The 19,943-nt window shown below is 41.8% G+C and overlaps 1 protein-coding gene across 1 annotated transcript; it reads right to left on the reverse strand.

The window, feature by feature from the left end:
- Nucleotides 1–1,376: 1,376 nt before the first annotated feature.
- Nucleotides 1,377–12,601, reverse strand: LOC135242638 (carotenoid-cleaving dioxygenase, mitochondrial-like). The gene is made up of 7 exons (XM_064313795.1): nt 12,329–12,601; nt 8,320–8,425; nt 4,526–4,686; nt 3,563–3,697; nt 3,156–3,352; nt 2,445–2,649; nt 1,377–2,254 (listed from the first exon to the last, which is right to left on the reverse strand). The coding sequence occupies exons 1-7, from the start codon at nt 12,599–12,601 to the stop codon at nt 2,159–2,161; spliced, it is 1,173 nt and encodes a 390-aa protein (XP_064169865.1). The 3' UTR covers nt 1,377–2,158.
- Between the last annotated feature and the right edge of the window lie 7,342 nt (nt 12,602–19,943).

Genomic DNA, 19,943 nt, shown 5'->3' on the forward strand with positions numbered 1-19,943 from the left:
TGCAACATGGCGGCCTCCGTGGAAGAGGACCCGCTCCCTATGTAGATATAAAGGGCTCACTCTAAGGTAACGAAAACACAATGATTCTTATTTTCATGGGATTATACACTAATTCAAACATACTTATGAATATTATATTCCATTTCTGCGAAGTCCGTTTCGCTAGATGCCACTAAATTCTACACACTGAACCTTTAACACATGTTGAGATAAGTAGCATTTTAGGAAGCTCACATTACTTGGTGTAACTAAGTTATGTAAATTGAAGTAATGCAGCAATCCCACTAAATAATAACTCTCCAGTAAGATAACTTAAGGTCTAAGAGTAAGTTTACTTAAAATCATTCAATAAACTTTCTTGAGATCTATCTCATTTGCTTCTTCCACAGCGGATTATGAGAAAGCCAGAAAGAAGGCCAAGGCGGCAGAGAACAGTGTTCATCTACATTCTGACTCCGACAACAGACTGGGAAAGTCACATTGTATCAGTCTGTGAGTTCAGCGGAGCGCACTACAACAGATGCGTCGGTGCCTACACTTGCCTACACTTCACCAGCTAGTTATAGCCACTTGATTTTATTGGTCAGCTATGCCCCCATCAATCAAATGGTGTAGAACTTGGAGGGTCCGACGGCTGGATAAACCATTTTTATTCAAGGCAGTAATGCCAACACACATTAGCATTATTTTAATGTGTTCCTAAAAATAAATAGTAAAAAGTAAGGAATCTGTATTTTTTCATTATTTTCATGTTTATGAGTTGTTTGATCAGTTAATGTACTTTTGGGCTCAGCACTCCTTCATTTTACTGGTTGATGCGCACTTTTTCCTATCTTCAATATTACAATTACATGAAATTTTCTCAAGAGCAATTCCTGAGGGGCACACCAAAAGTAGTGCTGTGACACATAGCCTACGTTGTAATATGTTAAATGTATACTGAGGAACCATAATTACTACTACTGGTCAATTGATAGGTAGCAAATGTGAAACGAATTGCAGGGTTGACAGCTGTATGAGTTCACCATTTACACAACGTAAGCTGCATCCTCTTGTAATTTTAATATAGTTTATGTTTTAATTTTATATTCGCTGGCTTCCCACAATAGCTGAATTTGCAGAGCTAGCGAGCACCAATTCCGTTTCTGTGGTGTTTGGTATAATCTTTGCTATTGTCATTATTCCTCCGAGATCGGCACACAGGTGCTTCAAAGTTCCCTAGGGACAATTACCCTTCACAGGTAAGTGTTTTCACAGCTGATTTGCAAAAACAATGCAAGTCAATGAGTCAATTTTAAAAGCCATTTTAATTTTAATAGCGTCATTTTAAAACTACTACAGTGAAATATAAAGATAAAATGGACATTATACAATAAAAACCAATTTAAAACATTTAAAATTTGTAAAAGGGTTACATTCGGAATAATGCAAACGTGTCAGAAGAATTCATTCCAATAAGGCACATGATACTTTTTAGCTGCGACCGCAGCTCTATAGCTCTGTCTGTCAGTCGGTCAGTTGGTCCACAAAAGTGTCCTACCCGGTAGCGGCCACAATTTTCACCCCAGGAGGCTGAAATTTAGCATGGAGGTTGGCCATGACCGAAGGTAGAGCTGAGTAACTTTCAGGCCGATTGACCAAGAGGGGGCGTGGCCTATCACAAAAAGGTGCATAACTCCCGAATGGATTCACAGATTTGCACAAGATTTTGTGGAAAGTTTGGTCATGAGCCAAAGAAGAGGTCACGTGTTTGTGCGCGGGTGTGTGAGTGGATGCATGCACATATGGATGCGGTCGCAGCTATTGTGGATTTGCGCTTGTTTAAATCAGGCATTTTCAAAAAATGTTTAATCAGACATGATTAAATGTGATATGTTTCAGAATATGTCATATTCTGAAATGCACCTGTATATACTCTTAACATAAAAAGGGTCTTTTGACAGAGCTGAACCTTAAAGCTCTGCAGGTCTGGTTGATCCTTGCTTCGGCCTATACTGGTTTATCCCTCTCCTCCTCTTCCTCTCTTACCTTGCTCTCTTCCTTCAGCCCAACAGTATAATTAGTGATATGCAGTCAATTATTCCTAAATTAAAACGATTATTAAAATGGGACTAGTTGCGATATAAAAGCAAGGGTACTATTAGTTGCTATTGAACTCTCAGTGGAAACCATAAGGTATGTTTATAGGCACCTCAGCTCTGCTAAGCTCTTCAAACGTTTTGGCATCCAGGACCAAAAGGAAGGTACTCTTTTCCTGGATAAAATAATAAAGAAAAGGAACCCTAAGAAAAAAGGGTAAATAAAGTACATCTACAACTTCAATTTAACCATACGATTTAAGAGATACTTCTATAACAGTCTATTTAATAACAATAATTAACAACAATACCAATAATTATTAATTATCATGGCATTGGCTATTGCGTGCACAAGGAGTATCTAACCTGTGTGGGAGTGATGACCACAGACAGAATGACTCCGTTGTCTTCCTCCATGGCGTCAGGTGATGGAACAAAGATTGGCTCAGACGGGAAAAGCCCAGGGTGATGCCACACCTGAATCACAGAACGGATCGTTGTTAACATAAAATTCTGAGGAAACCCATCGGCACCCTCACACAAAGAGAATAGAGGATATGCATTGACGTCACTTTCCCACCGGAATACACCCCCTCAGTCGAGACTGAGTGGCAAAACATGCTGCCACATGGCTGCCTTTAGTATAGGAAACTGCAAAACCGGGAGTAAAACAAATGATTATCTGCTTAAATTAAAGGCAGTTGGACTCGACAGTGATCCTTACAACTTACCAAAGAACCAGTGGTCCATGGACATTCAACAAGAAATCGGAGCTATCTTTTTATAGACTGCCGAAAGCCAAAGAAAAGAGAAGCGATGCATCGCTGCAATTCGCAGAAACAACTTGAATCCAGGCACCGAAACGTGGATTTGCAGTTGTTATTTTGTGTCAGGTATGTTGGATTTTTCTGAACTGAATTTATCATGACATGAAGAAAGAAGCTGTGCATTTATGTGCCAATTGATTATTTAGACCAGAGAACACGTCAAGACCAATGATCAGTTCAAGGGGACGTTTTCTGTCTCCTCGGTTTTCAGCTCAGCAGCTGCCACTGAAATGACAAATTGCACGTATACTGTATGTGGTTGTGCGTTTGTGCTTTACCTGGTCCAAGAACTCTCCGTATTTGCAAGATGTTCTGAATCAGGTAATCGTTGACAGCTTCCCCATCATCACTGCCGAGCAGGTCCAGCAGCAGGAAGTCGTCCTGCTCAAAGGCGTTGATCTGATGGAAGTCGGCCATTGCCTTGACGTAGTACTTCGCAGAGACTGGCTGTGATAGAGAGGGAGTGATTCAGTCGCATCTTACACACTGCACGCTGATAACCAAGGGCCAACAGGCCTGGCCTGTTGGACACCCAAAGGGTCTGCTGATTTCATTTTCCCCTTAAAATCAGCCTTAAAATCAAAAATAGAATTATATCTGTAGAAAACTGCATTAATTGATCGACTAAGAACAAAGTAAGAAAAATAAATAGCAGACCCTGGATCCATCCACAAGCTTAGCTTGCCACCCCCGCTGATAAAATGATGTGGCTCTTTGGCCGACCAGAGACAAGCTTTCCTCTGTCTGTAAGGTGATTCTGGAGTTGGGGTGACAGGACAGAGCCAATGAGACCTAAACAGAAATTAAAGCAGGGATGGCCAGCCCTGGTCCTGGAGGGCCACAAAGTTTGCTGGTTTTTGTTGTTCCTCTCCTGAATGTATTGCCATATATTGAAAAATATACTGTAATACAGGGAACAATGCATTTAAACATATGGCGCCCCAGATGTATATACAGTATATTGCAATAAATTGTCATTTTTGCTTTACACTGCTTAACACTAATTATATTGGTTATATTCATATGTATGCAAAGTAGCAATAACTGGTATACTTTCCAATATACCTATAGATTGTCTAATGCATTTGTCAATATAAATTACAATATACTGTACTACTGCATTTCAAGAAAAAGTTTCTTATTTCATGAAATAAATATCAGAAAATGAAAAAATGTTAAAACAGCCAAGAAAGTCAATATATTGGACCTTCATACAGAGAGGAAAAAGAGTTTGTGTGAGGGTCAGTGCTTAATTGACCAATTAAAGCAGTTCATGAGGCTGTTCAGTGACCTTACCAGCTTGCTTGGGTCTGTATTGGTTACTGATAAGTTAAGGTTAAGGTGAAAACAAAAACTAGCTGGCCATGCTGTGTGTGTCCCTATGTGCATCCTTGTGTGTCTACCCAGGTGCCGAGGATATCCTGCAGCTCTGTCTTTGTACCCTTGAACAAGATACTGGAAACGTTTCATTACACATCCAGCTGTACGCTATAAAGGCCGAGTATGTAAAAAGTAAAATCTGTGTTAGCTGCTGTGCGTAAGGGTCTGAAAAACTCCAACATGCACATGGATTTCTAAAATCCTGGGCTGTAGACCCCTGCTCAGCCACGCAGCTCTAACCTTCCCAGTGTGCTTGCTGATCATATGGAACACCGTCTCCAAATTGGGGTCCCAGTAGATTCCATCATTTATAGGCTTTCCACGCAGTTTGGAGGTGACAATCTTCAACAGGTCCATCTTCAGGGGCTGTTCTATGAACACCACGTAATTCTGCGACATTGCTGAAACAGAAACCATACCATAACCATATATACATACATAAAAGAAAGTACAGCATACTGCTGTTGTAGCTACCTGGCGATAATACGACTATAGGTGAGTATGCCACCGTCCCATTTATAAATAGATTTCCTTTTAAGCCACTTTGTATTATTTTCTAGTTTGAAAGTCTATTGTTGATATTCATTTTAATTATGTTTCCATATCTGGGGTTGATTCATTACTCACATTAACATTATTATTAATCCATTATTAATTATTGCTATTACTATTACTACAAAGATTTGCTACTAACTGAACAACAAACAACAAAAAAAGGCAATCAGTACATAAACAGTAGGTGAAATAATATCACGGCACATACTGTGCTGTGAAAAAGTTTTGCCCCTTTCCTGATTTCCTCCATTTTTGCACATTTGTTACACTGAATGGTTTCAGATCTTTAGAAAAAATGTATTATCAAACAAAGGCCAAACACATTTTTTAAAATATCTTATTATTTTTTTCATGTAATGAAAAAGTTATCAAACCCATATCATTCATGAGAAAAAGCCATTGCCCTTAACTTAATAACTGTTTGCACCACCTTTAGCAGCAATAACTGCAACCAAATGCTTCCTATAATTTGATTATTTGATTTCACATCACTGTGGAGGAATTTTAGCCCACTCTTCTTTGCAGAACTGCTTTAATTTGGACAAATTGTTTTTTGAGCATGAACTTCTCATTTCAGGTCCTACCAGAGCATTTATTTTGGGTTCAAGTCGGGACTTGAACTCAAACTGTTCCTGTTTTTTTTCAGCCATCCAGATGTGGACTTGCTTTTGTGTTCTGAATCATTGTCTTACTGCATAACCCAATTGCAATTTAGCTTCAGCTCGTGGACAGATAACTGGACATTCGCCCTAAGAATTTTCTGGTGCACAGCAGAATTCATGGTTCCTTCAATAATGTCAAGTCGCCCAGGTCCTGAGGCAGCAAAGCATTCCCACACCATCACATTACACCATCACATTATGTTTGACTGCTGGTATAGTGTTTTTACTGTGAAATGCTGAATTTGCTTATACCAGACTTGGCAATGGACCCATGTCATCCAAAAACTTCCATTTGTCTCATCTGTACATAGAGACATTATCCCAAAAGCTTTGGTAATCATCCTGTTGTTGTTTTTTTTTTTTTTTTGTTAATGTGAGCTGAGTATTGATATTTCTCATTATTAGCAGTGCTTTCTGCCTTGCTACTCTCCCTTGAATCCCATTTTTTCTCAGTCTCTTTATTTTTGTGGAGTCATGAACACTGACATGAGACTATAGAGGCCTTAATTTCTTTGGATATTCCTCTGGGATCTGTGACATCCTGGATGAGTTTTTGCTGCTCCCTTGGAGAAGTTTTGGCAGGCCAGCCACTCCTGGGAAGATTCACCACTGTTCCAAGTGTTCTCCATTTGGAGATAATGGCTCTCACTGTGGTTCCGTGGAGTTGCAGCATCTTAGAAATGGCTTTGTAACCCTTTCCAGGCGGATATATTTCAATAACGTTGTGGTGTGGGGATGGCTGGTTTAAGCAGCCACACCTGCCCTGGGTCAAGCTAATTAGACCTGGCCAATTGGATAATTGGTTAATAATTAGATAATTGGCCAGGCTAATTGGACCCAGGAACAGGAGTGGCTGCACCTGTGCGTAGTGAGGTAATCACTGCGCACAGGTTAAATCTGCCATCCCCACCCACATCAGGAGCTTCTCTGTCATGACAGTGTTTGAGATCTGCTCACTTGGCTGTAACATCTTGCCAAACCCTCGTGGAATAAATGTGGACTGTTTTGAACATCTTCTCCCTGTGTCTCTGTGCTGGAGGGCCCCAAAGAAAGCCACTTCGGTGGCCTGTGGCAGGCGTGTTTGCCACAGTGGCGCCCAACGTGGGGCTCCTCCGGCACAGCAAAGAGGCACAGGAGGGCCAGCCAGGAAGCACACTGGACGAGGGGCGGCTGAGGTGTTCCCGACAGGGCTTCGGGCGGATCCTCCGGGCCAAGAATGGGAGCGGAAGATGACCAGGAGGGGAAGGAGGCAATCCTCAGCTGGGACGCTGAGGAGCTGCACCTGGCCGAGGAGGCAGGTCAGCGACGGGCGGTGCACGAGAGGTGGTCGCGCCGTGAGCTGGACTTGGCCGGGAAGGCGGGTCAGCCACGGGCGGCGCACGAGCGGTGGCCGCGCCGTTTTGCTTCCTTTCTCGTCCGTTTGGTTGTTTTTCGTTCTTTGTTTTGGCCTGGTTGGTTTGCCCGGAGCCCATGAGGGGATAAGCCTGCAGCCGCCTGCCAGCAGAGCCGACTGGCGGCCACCACAGCCACGAGGGTTCCTGGGCCCCAGCACCACAAGGCCAGTCCACCAGCCCACCAGCCCAGCCACCCCACCAGAGCCCCTGGAACAGCCCAAGCCGGTGACGCCCCACCAGCCAGCAGAGCAGCCCAGGACTTCCCGTGCTCCAGGAGGGAGGAGGAAGAAGGGCTGCCTGGTCATCCGAAGGAGGGTCACCGCATGTACTGGACTGTTCCGGGGCCACCCACCCTGACTTTTTTTTATTTAATTTTTTAGCGTGTTTGGAGTGTTTTGTTTTTGTTGTCTTTGGCTTTGTTGGGAGTGTGGGGGTGGGGGTGGGGGTGGGGGGAGTAGGCTTCGGCCAGGGATTCTCCCTGGCTTCAGTTTGGCGTTGGGGGTATGTGGTGTGGGGATGGCTGGTTTAAGCAGCCACACCTGCCCTGGGTCAAGCTAATTAGACCTGGCCAATTGGATAATTGGTTAATAATTAGATAATTGGCCAGGCTAATTGGACCCAGGAACAGGAGTGGCTGCACCTGTGCGTAGTGAGGTAATCACTGCGCACAGGTTAAATCTGCCATCCCCACCCACATCAGGAGCTTCTCTGTCATGACAGTGTTTGAGATCTGCTCACTTGGCTGTAACATCTTGCCAAACCCTCATGGAATAAATGTGGACTGTTTTAACATCATCTCCCTGTGTCTCTGTGCTGGAGGGCCCCAAAGAAAGCCACTTCGGTGGCCTGTGGCAGGCGTGTTTGCCACAAACGTTTTCTCATCTCTTTTGGAATTTCCTTGATCATGGCATAGTGTTCTTGTAGAAACTTTGTGGTGACTAATTCACCCAGATGGTAAGGTACAATATGAGAGATTTAGATTCATCAAGGCTGGCTGCGTTCAATCAGCTGAACCCAATTATCAATTAAATTAGGTTAATTGGTCTATTGAGTAACTAAGGGGGCAATTACTTTTTCACATGGGTGATATGGGTGTTTGATAACTTTTTTCATTAAATAAATTGAATTATTTAATAATATGCTTTGTGTTTGTCTCTGTCTAATACTACATTTTGTGTAAAGATCTGAAACAATTCAGTGTGACAAATATGCAATAATAAGAGAACATCAGGAAGGGGGCAAATACTTTCTCATGGCACTGTACATGCAGTCAAATAATTCTTTGAAGGACAGTCAGAAGAATGCTATTGTATGCATTGATTTAATACACAATTTATTTCCGCCTGTAGGATTGAATGATTCAGAAAACATCATCTGTGGGGGACAGTTAAGCGATATCGACCAGTGGCAGCAGAAGACTCACCAAAGCTGTGGTAGTAAGAGGGTCTAGCCCTGTCCACTGAAGGGATGGAACACAGCACTTTAGCGCCCTCTGGCGTCGCGGATGGCCTGCCTTCCCCACAGGCACACTGATGATGTTATAGAAGGCCCCTGAGAATCATATCAGATCCAGATCTGGTTTGTGGCCAAGAAGGATAATGTGAGGTATCCCAGGATTCATACATAGGATACATAGTAATGCCACTGAAAAAGCAATTCTGCTTTTAAACCAGTTTTGCATGTCTACACATCACTTTTTCACAGATTTACTTCTTTTTTTTCCTTATTGATTTATTTATTTTTACAAAATATTGATTTATACAGCTACATATTTACTGAAACAACTCTGTACCCTGCACAATAGTGCAATGGCAGTGCCCCACCTCATCAAAACTATAACCTTAGCACTGCAAACCCAGTTCCCTGACCTTTAAACTATACTGGCAACCACTAACTCTCTGCAAAAAGAACATGGATGGTGTTGCCACAAGTGCTACATTGGTTATTGATTAATCTAAACATCTATCAGATTTCCAGGCCTGTGGTAACTTAGTGACCATACAGCAGATTGGCTGGAACCCCCTTTGTATCCCACCCCCTACCTTTCCTCCAAACTTATGACAGCTTTGTTACATGAAACAAAAGTTGTCTATTAACCTCTGTGGTCAAATGACCTCTAATTGACCCACATTATGTTGCTTATCCCTGGTCACACCTATACTTGTATGACGTAAGGTGGCTTGTGAGGGCCCTTTGATGAGGGGATTTTAATTTAATGATCTGCAGCCATGATGGTCTCTGCAGTCCAAAAAACTAAAAAAATATCCTATTTTATTCATTACATTACAGGCATTTATCAGACGCTCTTATCCAGAGCGACTTACACAACTTTTTACATAGCATCCATTTATACAGCTGGATATATATACTGAAGCAATGCAGGTTAAGTACCTTGCTCAAGGGTACAACGGCAGTGTCCTTACCCGGGAATCGAACCTGCGACCTTTCAGTTACAAGCCCAGTTCCTTACCCACTGTGCCACACTCCGTCCTATTCACATTCCGTTCAAATTCAAAAGCCTGAAGTTCATTGTACACACATGAAATTTCACAGACAGTGAATGGGATAATGGAGGAATGTCACAGACCTCTACCAGTGTATGAGCTGCCCATGTTGTATGCCATTCCATCAGGGTCATAGTGATGGGAAGAAAGAGAGCAAAATTTTTAATTATGGCTTTTTGTGGCTGCTACTTCTGTATGGAGGTGTGTGTGGATGTGGACTCGGAGCCAGGAGTGGTGGGATCGTGACGTGAATGGCTTCACTGAAACAGATTTCATCCAAATTTACATAGCAACTATACGCTTAGATCGCCTAGTTTCACTCACTGTGGCCAAGCGGAATCGAAACGTTTCAGAAAATATATAACTTTAAAAGATTGAATTTAATTTTCTACTGGTACTTTTGCCACTTATTGAGAATGTGACAGAAAATTTTGGTGCCGCTGACTATAATCAAATATTTTTCACATTTACTGTTCGATTGAGCAAGTACCATTCAAAGTACATTTTTATGAGTTAGTGCTGTCCGATTGTGCTAGCTACTTCACATTAACCTTGTACATCGATCAATAAAGGCTAACAGCACAGTACCACTTAATTATTGTCACTTCTATCACCACTGTAATGAACTAAAACAAGACCAGGTCAAAACCTAGTATATGGCTGGACCTAACACACGTCATCCGGCTGACCAATGGCGTAACTTCATAACTCGGCCGACCAATGGTGCAACTTCACTTCAATCACTGAGTCACAGATATTCGCGTTTGTAGGGGTGGCCCCACTGTTGCGGTCCCGGTCCAGCCAAAAAGGCGTCAGACACATATTCCAGTCCATTGCTCAGTAGTGATGGGCAAAGCAGTTCTTTTCAGTGTACTGAATCAGTAGAATTAGTTCACTAAAAAGATTCGTTCAAAAGATTTGTTCACCAAATCAGTGGCGGCACTAGCGTTGGTGTCGGTCGACCGGGGGGTGGGGGGACAGAGCATTTATAGACAGAGCAATTTCCCACATAATATTTAATAGCCAAAGAACCAAACACTTTCTTTCCCTATTTTAAATAAAATGTTTTTGTTTCGATTTTATTCTAAACAATTTAGTTTGAAAGAATGTGTTTGATATGGCCATTTTATTTTACTAAATTTCCCAAAATGGGTTGTTTTAGTCCTACATGCTGATTTCTTTACCATGACTTGTTCTAACGGCTGCTTGAAAGATATACGTTGTGCTGATATACATTGGCTAAGTAGATAGATCGTTTTCTCATAAAATGTAGTCAATAAAATAGTAGCCTAGGCTAGCCTACTTTGAGACATGTTTACAAAAAAGTATTGTTATTTCACTGAAAATAAACAGCACACTTGACAGTGATGTTCAATTATTATCCATTTATTATCCATTATTCCATACCGTACCCACTCTCCTCCCCAGAGACTCCTCGCTCCTTGCATTCGCTACAGCAAGAGGAACGAACGAGGGCGTACGTCAGTTCAGTGTATCGTCACATCCCTAGTACGTTCAGTGAACGAATCACTGAACTGATATTCTGCGAACGATAGTCAGTCAGTGAACGACCAGTTCACATTCGCGAACAAATTGTTTCCAGTGAACGACCAGTTCACGTTCATGAACGAATCATTTCAGGAAGTGATTCAGTTCAGTTCGTTCACCCAAAAGATTTGTTCTTTTGAACGAATCGTTTGAGAACGACACAACACTATTGCTCAGCTTAGCAGAGAATGAACATTTCAGAGTGCCTCAGAGACAGATAGAATAATAATACATATTTCAAATAGTAAATACGACATTGAGAAAAAACGAAACAAAAAACTAAATATCAACTCACCATCCCTGCTACCTGCGTGCTGCGCGCAGAGTAGCCTACCATAGTATTTATTTAGACATTGGCAGACTACAGCATAAATTGCGTCTTTTGTTTATATTCATTATTAGCAGTGGCAAAATTCCCACCCCCACAACATTCCCATGAAACTATGAAAAGTGTTTCAAGATGTACCAAATTATTCAGTGTCATGGTTCTGTGTTTTCCTGTCTGTGTTTCCCTTGTTGGGCCGCCAGATGGCGGCACTTCTGTTTTGTGTCCTGCTCCCCCCTGTTAATTGTATGATTGTTTCCAATTGTCTCGTTATTCTATCATTGTTCCCACCTGTGTCTTGTTATCCCCTCCTTTTCTGGGTTGATTGTATTTTGAGTTCACCTGTGTCTTGTTACCCCCTGTCTATTTAAGTTCTTTGTTCCCTTGACTCGGGTGCTGGTTCCTTGTGTTTGTTTCCTACTTGTGTTTGATCTGTTTGAATGTACCTGCCCTTGTACTCTGCCTGCCTGTGTTCTGCCCTGCCTGTGTTTTTGAGTTCCTGTTGTTTTCTGTTTTATTAGATATTTTTTGAGTTTGTGTTTTTGCCCATCGTGGCCTTTTTTGTTCCCTGCTTGTTTGCCTGTCATGTAAGTAAAGTCTTTGTTAATTTTCCCTTTTTGAGTTTGTGTTTTTTTTTTCCCACTCTGCGCCTGGGTCCTAGCCCCCGTACCGTGACACAGAGAGAACTACCAGTTCATTTGGTAGACCATTATAAACACAAGGGAACATTCTGTCTATTCATTAAGCCCTCTGTGAACCCGATAGGAGAAATAAAACGTAGCCTTCTTCTACACTGATAGGTCATACACATTTTCTAGTGCTCAAAGAACATCACTGGCATGTTCTTAGTGCATTATACGGTTTAAGTAATTGATCAAAATAACAGACAAAATAAATAAATAAATAGATTGATAGGCTGATTGATTGATTGATTGATTGAGTGATTGATTGATTGATTGATTGAAACATGCACATGTCGAGCCAGCTAATTTAAAAACAACATATAGCCCATGTGGGACAAGCGAGGATGGGCACGTGATCACCGCTCTGCTCACCTCTCCTTGCTCCTCAAACTTGCCCGGGCCATTGCGCAGTAGATTGCCATTGATCCAGGCTGGGATGTTCCCGCGGACGGTGGTTTCAATGGGCTCTGGTGTTTCCTCCACCGACCGCACCGGAGGGGCGATACACAGCAGGCCCAAACCGCTTCTGCTGTGCTGCTCCTCCCCAGAGCCCAGGCTGCTTACCGCTCCTGCTGAGAGAGAGAAACAAGATGGCCTCCGCAGCAACAAGACGACCAGAACCAGCAGAGCAAACAGTGCAGCCATTGACAAACATTGGTGAATATGCTGTCACTGACATGGACCCTGCCTCCATCAGTGCATTCACTGGCAGGGAACAACCCCTTTCAGACCATAATAAAATCAGTATATTTCTGGAAAAGAAAAGAATCAGCGAATCCAGTAACTCATACACACAGCCCAGTAATCCGTACAAACTTAACCACACAGATGGGCTGAAACAAGCGCAGATTAATTCACTAAAGCAATAACATCAACTGAGTCAACTAACTATATTAACATGTCCATCAATACTCATAATCAAAACAGAGTGGGCTTAAATCTAGTCATTACAGATATCAATTATATTTTCCAAAAAGCAGCAAATAGAGCAAACCTAAAGTCAAAGTAAAAGGAAGCTGAACCAAAATGAAAAATGGTTTAAAACTGAATGCACAAAAAGTTCAAAAAACCTAATAACATTATCAAATCAAAAACTTAACCAACCATACAACTCATATTAACACCCAATGTCCTGTCAAGCTCTTAAAGAATATAAAAACACCCTAAAATAGAAAAACTTGCATACATACATACAACTGCAAATACACAAAACTGTGCATCAAGGTCACCAACTGGAAGAAACCCCTCCGCAAACAAAACCGCAAAAGTATCTGAGTGGCGAAGGAACGCATGTAGTCTTCCCCGGGATGACTGGAATGGCATTAATTTAATGTTCTCAATTATCTGAGACAAAAATAGCATTTTAACCTTTCCTCTGTGCAAACAGTTACGCATAGACGGAGGAGACTGCTATCCGCCAGTTGTGTGGCTTTATACAAATCGCTATCTAGCTTGGAAGATGCGAACATGTCTTTGGCTTGTGTAGCCTGCATAAATACAATTGTGTATCCTGCTATGACACTAGTATGCGAGTGACTACATGGTGCAGATATCCTGAGTTCTATGTGTATATTAGGACCTTAAAACTGCTAGGTGGTAAGAGTCAAATAGGAATGAGAGGTCAAAATGAATGTAGTTTATTGTACAGTGTGTTAAGAATGGCAATATACAATGGTGCAAATGATTTGTGCAGTGAGATGTATGCATATACAAGGCGTGTTGACGAGTCTCCCAAACCATTCCATGTTTCCCCTTAAATACCTAAAAGATAAAAGCAAAACACCAAGGCATCAAATAAAGATACAATGAAGACATTGATGGATTGAAAAGAGTACATCAAGGAAATGAATTTGCTCTGTAAGCATACAGTATCACAAAGGGGTTAACCATTGTATCTGGCTGGGTGTTGACCCATAGGTATCAAGATTTTTAGTCAGAGCACTGTTTCTTCATTACACCTGCTGGCTCCCTGTCACCACAGTAAACAGTGAGTTTTACTTTGAGGGTCTGATAAGAGGTATACTACCACAAAAAATATAGCCTAAGCCAAATTGTATAGAAAGCTTTATTGGCATGAACGTGAAATCATTACACCAATATCATATCTGGACAAATGGATAATAATGGATAATAATCGAACATCACTTTTTATTTTCAATGAAATAACAAGACATTTTTTTTTTTTTTTACATGTCTCAAAGAAGTAGCTACTATTTTAATGATTACATTTTATGAGAAAACGATGTAGCCTATCTACTTAGCCAGATAGCACTTTGTCTTTCAAGCAGCCGTTAGAACAAGTCACGGTAAAGAAATCAGCATCCAGGGCTAAAACAACCCATTTTGGGAAATATAGTAATTAAAATGGCCATTATCAAACACATTCTTTCAAACGAAATTGTTTATAATAAAATCGAAACAACAACATTTTATTAAAACTAGGGAAATAAAGTGCTTGGTTCTTTGGCTATTAAATATTTTGTGTGGAAATGCTCTGTCTGTACTTTTTAAACCGGAAAAACTAAGTTAAATTAAAATAAAATAATGTGCTAATATATGAACCGCGGTTCGCCTGTTTTCATTTTCGGTAGTAACCGTCAGCTGTTTTCAGTACGATTTTTCGGTAGGCTACACTGGATTTTTTCACACCCCTAATCTTTATCCAACTAAATTCTCAGCTCACTGGCTTATCCTTCACGAACGACTGTTTTCAGTTCACTAGTTAGCGAACTGAACTAAACGTTCGGCCGTGTTTCAGTTCAGTGAGTGGTAGTGATGTGTCGTGGCTCTTTTAAATGAACGTTGGGAGCCGGCTCGCATGTCTGAAAAGCCGATTTTTTTTGAACACAAGACAAATAGTCTGAGTTTTTATTGTTTCGTTTTTTTATTTTTATGGTGCGAATAAATAAGACCTAAACCTAAACCTGGGCCCTTCAAATGTGCATATCCTGCACGAGGCACATGTCCCTAAAGGGACATACATTTCTTATTAGGCTATAAACTTGTGCGCACGACTTACTAAAGCGTGCCGACGATTTAGTAATTCGTGCCCACGAGTTAGTTAAATCGTGCCCACTATTTAGTAATTCGTGCGCACAAATTAATGGTCTACAACCTCCCCAGACATTCCCATGTCACCCCCCTGCTCACTGACCTCCACTGGCTGCCTGTTATGGCTCGCATCAAATTTAAGTCCTTGGTGCTTGCATACCAGGCAGCTAAGGGGTCAGCACCAGGGTACATTCAGAGGATCATCAGACCCTACACACCAGCCAGACCTCTCCGTTCTGCCACCTCTGGACGCTTGGCACCTCCCCCTCTTCGCGTCTGCACTTCCCGCTCCCGTCTGCTGTCTGTCCTGGCCCCTCGCTGGTGGAATGACCTCCCCGTGACGGTCAGAACAGCAGAGAAACTCACCACTTTCAAACGCAGACTGAAGACTCATCTCTTCAGGCTGCACCTCTCCCCACCCCTCCCTAGCCTATAGTTCAGCTCACGGTACCTAGCTAGGATAATTTGATTATGTTAGTGTATCTGGCAGGATTGTTTTTGTATGATTAGGTGTGATTCCAGTGCTAGTTTGTACTTGGTAGGATTCTTGCTTGCTGAACAAGTTTTTGTCTTGCAGCCTCACATAAATACATAGATAGGCTACATAGATACATACAGTACAGTATATGCATATAACACACATATAATAAATACATAGATACATACAGTAATAAATACCTAGATGCATACATATAATACACCTGACATTCAGCGAGGCAGTTTGTTCAGTACCTCGATAGCAGAGGGGACAAAGTTCTTTTTAAAACAGGCCCGTTTCCAGGTCAGAGGCCTGTACCTGCGGCCAGATGGAAGGAGTGAGAAGAGTGGGTTGAGGGGGTGTGTGGGGTTGTGCGCTATGGTGAGTGCTCTGTGTGTAAGGGTTGAGCTCTGAGAGGTTTTGAGTGGGGAGTCCAATGATTTTTGAGGCGTTATGTGTGATGCGGGTGAGTTTGTTCCTATTTGTGGCAGTTAGCATGGTGAAGAAACAGGGTGAGCAGTAGAGTAAGATGGGATGGATGATGCTTTTGTACAGTAGTGACAGAAGGTGAGGTGCAACAGAAAGTGCTCTTAGTTTCTGTATGGCTGAAAGTCTTTGCTGGCTGCGTTTATGGATGTCAGTGGTGTGTTGATCAAAACTGAGTTTATTGTCCAGAGTGAGTCCGAGATATTTGAAGAAGTTAACCAGTTCAACAGTTTCATTATTGATGCATGTGGGGTTGTGGACTGTATGGTGTGGACTGGGGTTTGTGATGACCATTTATTTTGTCTTGGCAATATTTATCTGAAGGTAGTTGTCTGTGCACCACTGTGTGAAGTGGGATAAGGAGTACTGGTAGGCTGTAACCAAGTTATTATTATTGAGGAGTGCAAGTATGGCTGTGTCAGAGTATTTGAAGTATGTGGTAATGGGTGAGGAGCTGGTGCAGTCGTTGGTGTAGAGTGTATACAGGAAGGGGCTCAGCACACAGCCCTGTGGGGCTCCGGTGTTGGTGATGATGGTGGAAGATCTGTCAGGGTGCGTGTGTGGGGGGTTAGGACCCAACCGCAGAGTGAGGGGAAAAAACTCAAAACTCCCAACGGTAATTGAAACAGACTTTACTTAACAAAACAGGACAAAAGGGAACAAAACGCCTCGCAGGGCAACTCTTCAAAAAAACACAAAGTAAAATCTACAAAACTCACAGGAAACACAGAAAATCCTAAAGTCCAAAAGCACGTGGAAAACAGAACCTGGGCAGGAACACATGGGGCAGGAACATGATCAGAGGCATACACCAACAAACAAACAAGGATCCAGCACCTGAGTCAAGGAAGAAGGAAACTTAAATAGAACAGACACTGACGAGACACAGGAGGGCACCATGAACAATCAGGCCACAGAGAGGGAAGGGAAAAGGAGACAACCAAAAAGCAATAATTGAACAATTGAAAACAATAATACAATTACACAGGGTACAAGCAGGACACAAAACAGAAGTGCCGCCATCTGGCGGCCTAACAAGGAAAGACAAAAGAAACAAAGAACCATGACAAGATCTTACTGTACCGACTCTGACGGCTTGTGGTCTGTTGGTGAGGAAGCTGTGAACCCAGTGGATGAGGAGTGGAGAGACGTTGAGGTGGTGGAGTTTCCTGATCATCTGGTGGCGCTGGATGGTGTTGAAAGCAGAACTGAAATCGATTAAAAGGATCCGGACGAAGTCTAAAGCCACGTTTCCACCGCAGGAACTTTACCCCGGAACTAGGAACCTTTTGAGGAACTCAGTGCGTTTCCACCGCAGGAAAAAAGTTCCTGCTCGGGGGGTAGTACTTTCCGAAAGTACAGGAACCTTTTGGGTGGAGCTTGCAGCGCTGAACATTTCTGATTGGTCGAGTACTCGCAGCATTTTTTTGTGTTCATTTTCAGGCGCCATGTTTAAAAATATGCAGGCGCAAACCGATTTATTTTCATAATAACTTCAAATCAAACTTGTATGTTATGCGGCGCAGTAGCCTACTTTTGGTTATAGCCTGCCAACGTCTTGGAATTATAACGTGTGCTCTTCTGTTCTTTTATTGCTTTAGTATTCCTTTTATAAAATGCTAAGCATTCGTGCTGGGATAGCATATTACGTACTAAAACATTCAAACGGATTAATTCGGTTGCTGAATATTTTCTTCCGGATTTTCTTTGTTAGCCCGTTGTAATTGACTCAAAACGTTTGATACAGTTATGTGAGGTATGCGGTAGTTCTGCGTAATTCACATTGGTGATACAGTAAAAGCAAACTGGAAATCACCTTCCTTACTTTTTGTCAGGGTAAAATAACAGGTTAATTCTAGTAATCGTACCTTCAGCTTTTTCAGACTGCCGCAACTACCTTCAGATAAATATTGCCAAGACAAAATAAATGGTCATCACAAACCCCAGTCCACACCATACAGTCCACAACCCCACATGCATCAATAATGAAACTGTTGAACTGGTTAACTTCTTCAAATATCTCGGATCACTCTGGACAATAAACTCAGTTTTGATCAAAAACTGAGGCCATTCTTCAATTCCACAAAAAGACCAGGAAGACTATGAACTAATTTATGGTGCATGTTTCGCATCTGGAGGGCACACTTCGCTGCTCGGCTAGCAGTAACTTCGAAGGAAAGCAAACGGTGGCTGTACCACTACTAATTTTCACGCAAGTCCGAGTTTTCGTTCTATTCTTGTCATTTTGCGATTAGCCTATATAGAATTGACGATGAGAAAGTAATCAAACAGCAAATTGTTTACAACGTGTGCATGTTTTCTGCTGTTGTTGCCAGTTATATTGTAAATGTGAATGCATTCTGTCGCTTCGGATGTCAAGACATGAAAGCGAATGTTCGCATAAAAACATAATGAATGTGTTTGAGAGGATATATAAAACAGTTACAATCTGACTATTGGTCTGTTATATCTATTTGTTGCATAACAACGGTCCAAGTTCAACTACCAACGACAGTTTTGCTTGACAACGGTAAAATATGCCCAAACGGCTGCAGAAGAATATTTCAATTTCAGGTGATTAAATCGATAAAAATCAATAAATACAAAAGTAACCATATATAGTCATTGTTGGTAACCCATTGTATATAAGTGGAACAAACCCCTCCGGGCTGTCCCGGTTATTAGAAAATAATGTAGGCTACTTCAGTGGTAGTATGGGGTTACAGAAGAAATCATATGACAGATGGACCGACGACAATGTCGCTTTTTCATACGTCAGTGGGCTAATTTGCCTAATCTTCGCGGGACTTTAGACCGCGGTGGAAACGCAGACAACCATGGGCTGAAGGAACCTTTTAGTTCCTGGTAAAGTAGTTCCTGGGACTAAAAGTTCCGGGTAATTTTGGTGGAAACGCGGCTTAACAGTCCATTTTGAATCCATTGGTTACTCTTTGTAATGTTTTATTGTAACTTGGGCATGACAAACAAAAGAAAAAATAGACACTGGGTAGGCTATTATAACCTCTTCACACAGTCTCCCATTTTGATGGCAATCACAACGCCCAGCCCACTCCCGGTCAACGCTAATCAAATACACAACATACACAGATAAAACTATATGTCGATTTAGCATTATGATTAGGCTATAGTAACCATTATAGTAACCACTAATACAAACAAGGTAGCCTATACAGTATTAATAATATAATATATAATATTAATAATATATTTTCCATTATTGGTATTGTTTTTAATCTAATCTTTCCCTACTTTCAATGCACATGTGCATTAGCGTCTTGCTGTTTTTACATTTATTAGTTTTTATAACAAACATAATGCAATCTGACGTTATTTTGGTAATTAGAAGGTACAGAATATTCAATTGGACAATTTAAGTGATAGACGTGCACAAACACCAATCATAGGTCAAAATATTGCTAACTTTGGCTGATTTTGAAAAACCGGAAATGCTACTGAACGAAGAGCCGTTTGGGATCCGAAAGAGGCGGCTCTTATTGGTGAGCTGAGCCAAAATGATCTGACTCACTGAAAGGAGCCGGAATTTCCATCACTAGTGAGTGGGACTACGCACGGAGCTCCGGTAAAGCACTGAACGATTCGGCGAACGAATCTTTTTAATGAACTGATTCTAATGATTCAGTACACTGAAAAGAACTGCTTTGCCCACCACTAGTATGGGCTTCGTATTTAAAGTGACCAACCATACCAGTGAAGACATTAGCATAAATCTCCACCTCATCCCCGGCCCCACACACACAAAAATCAACTCTACTCCGCTCGAGGAGAAAGTGGCTCTTCGCGACCGAGGAGAAATAGGCCTACTTTGCGAGCGAGTATAACCAGCTCGCGCGCGGCTCATTGTTTTACTCTCGGTGTTGGAATTTCCACGCGTGGAAGTGGTTCTGTGCTCGCGCAGTGAATATCTGCTCGGTGATTATTGGCATTAAATTG

Source organism: Anguilla rostrata, chromosome 2 (genome assembly GCF_018555375.3).
Source record: "Anguilla rostrata isolate EN2019 chromosome 2, ASM1855537v3, whole genome shotgun sequence".
Classification (NCBI taxonomy): domain Eukaryota; kingdom Metazoa; phylum Chordata; class Actinopteri; order Anguilliformes; family Anguillidae; genus Anguilla; species Anguilla rostrata.

Excerpts from the sequence above, each read along its gene's own strand:
- LOC135242638 (XM_064313795.1), bottom strand. The coding sequence starts at position 12,601 with ATGGCTGCACTGTTTGCTCTGCTGGTTCTGGTCGTCTTGTTGCTGCGG. Across the intron at positions 8,426-12,328 it reads AGTTTGAGGAGCAAGGAGAG|TGTGCCTGTGGGGAAGGCAG; the intron begins GTGAGCAGAGCG and ends TAACATCATCAG. Across the intron at positions 2,650-3,155 it reads CAAACGCACAACCACATACA|TGACGTCAATGCATATCCTC; the intron begins GTATACGTGCAA and ends CCGGTGGGAAAG.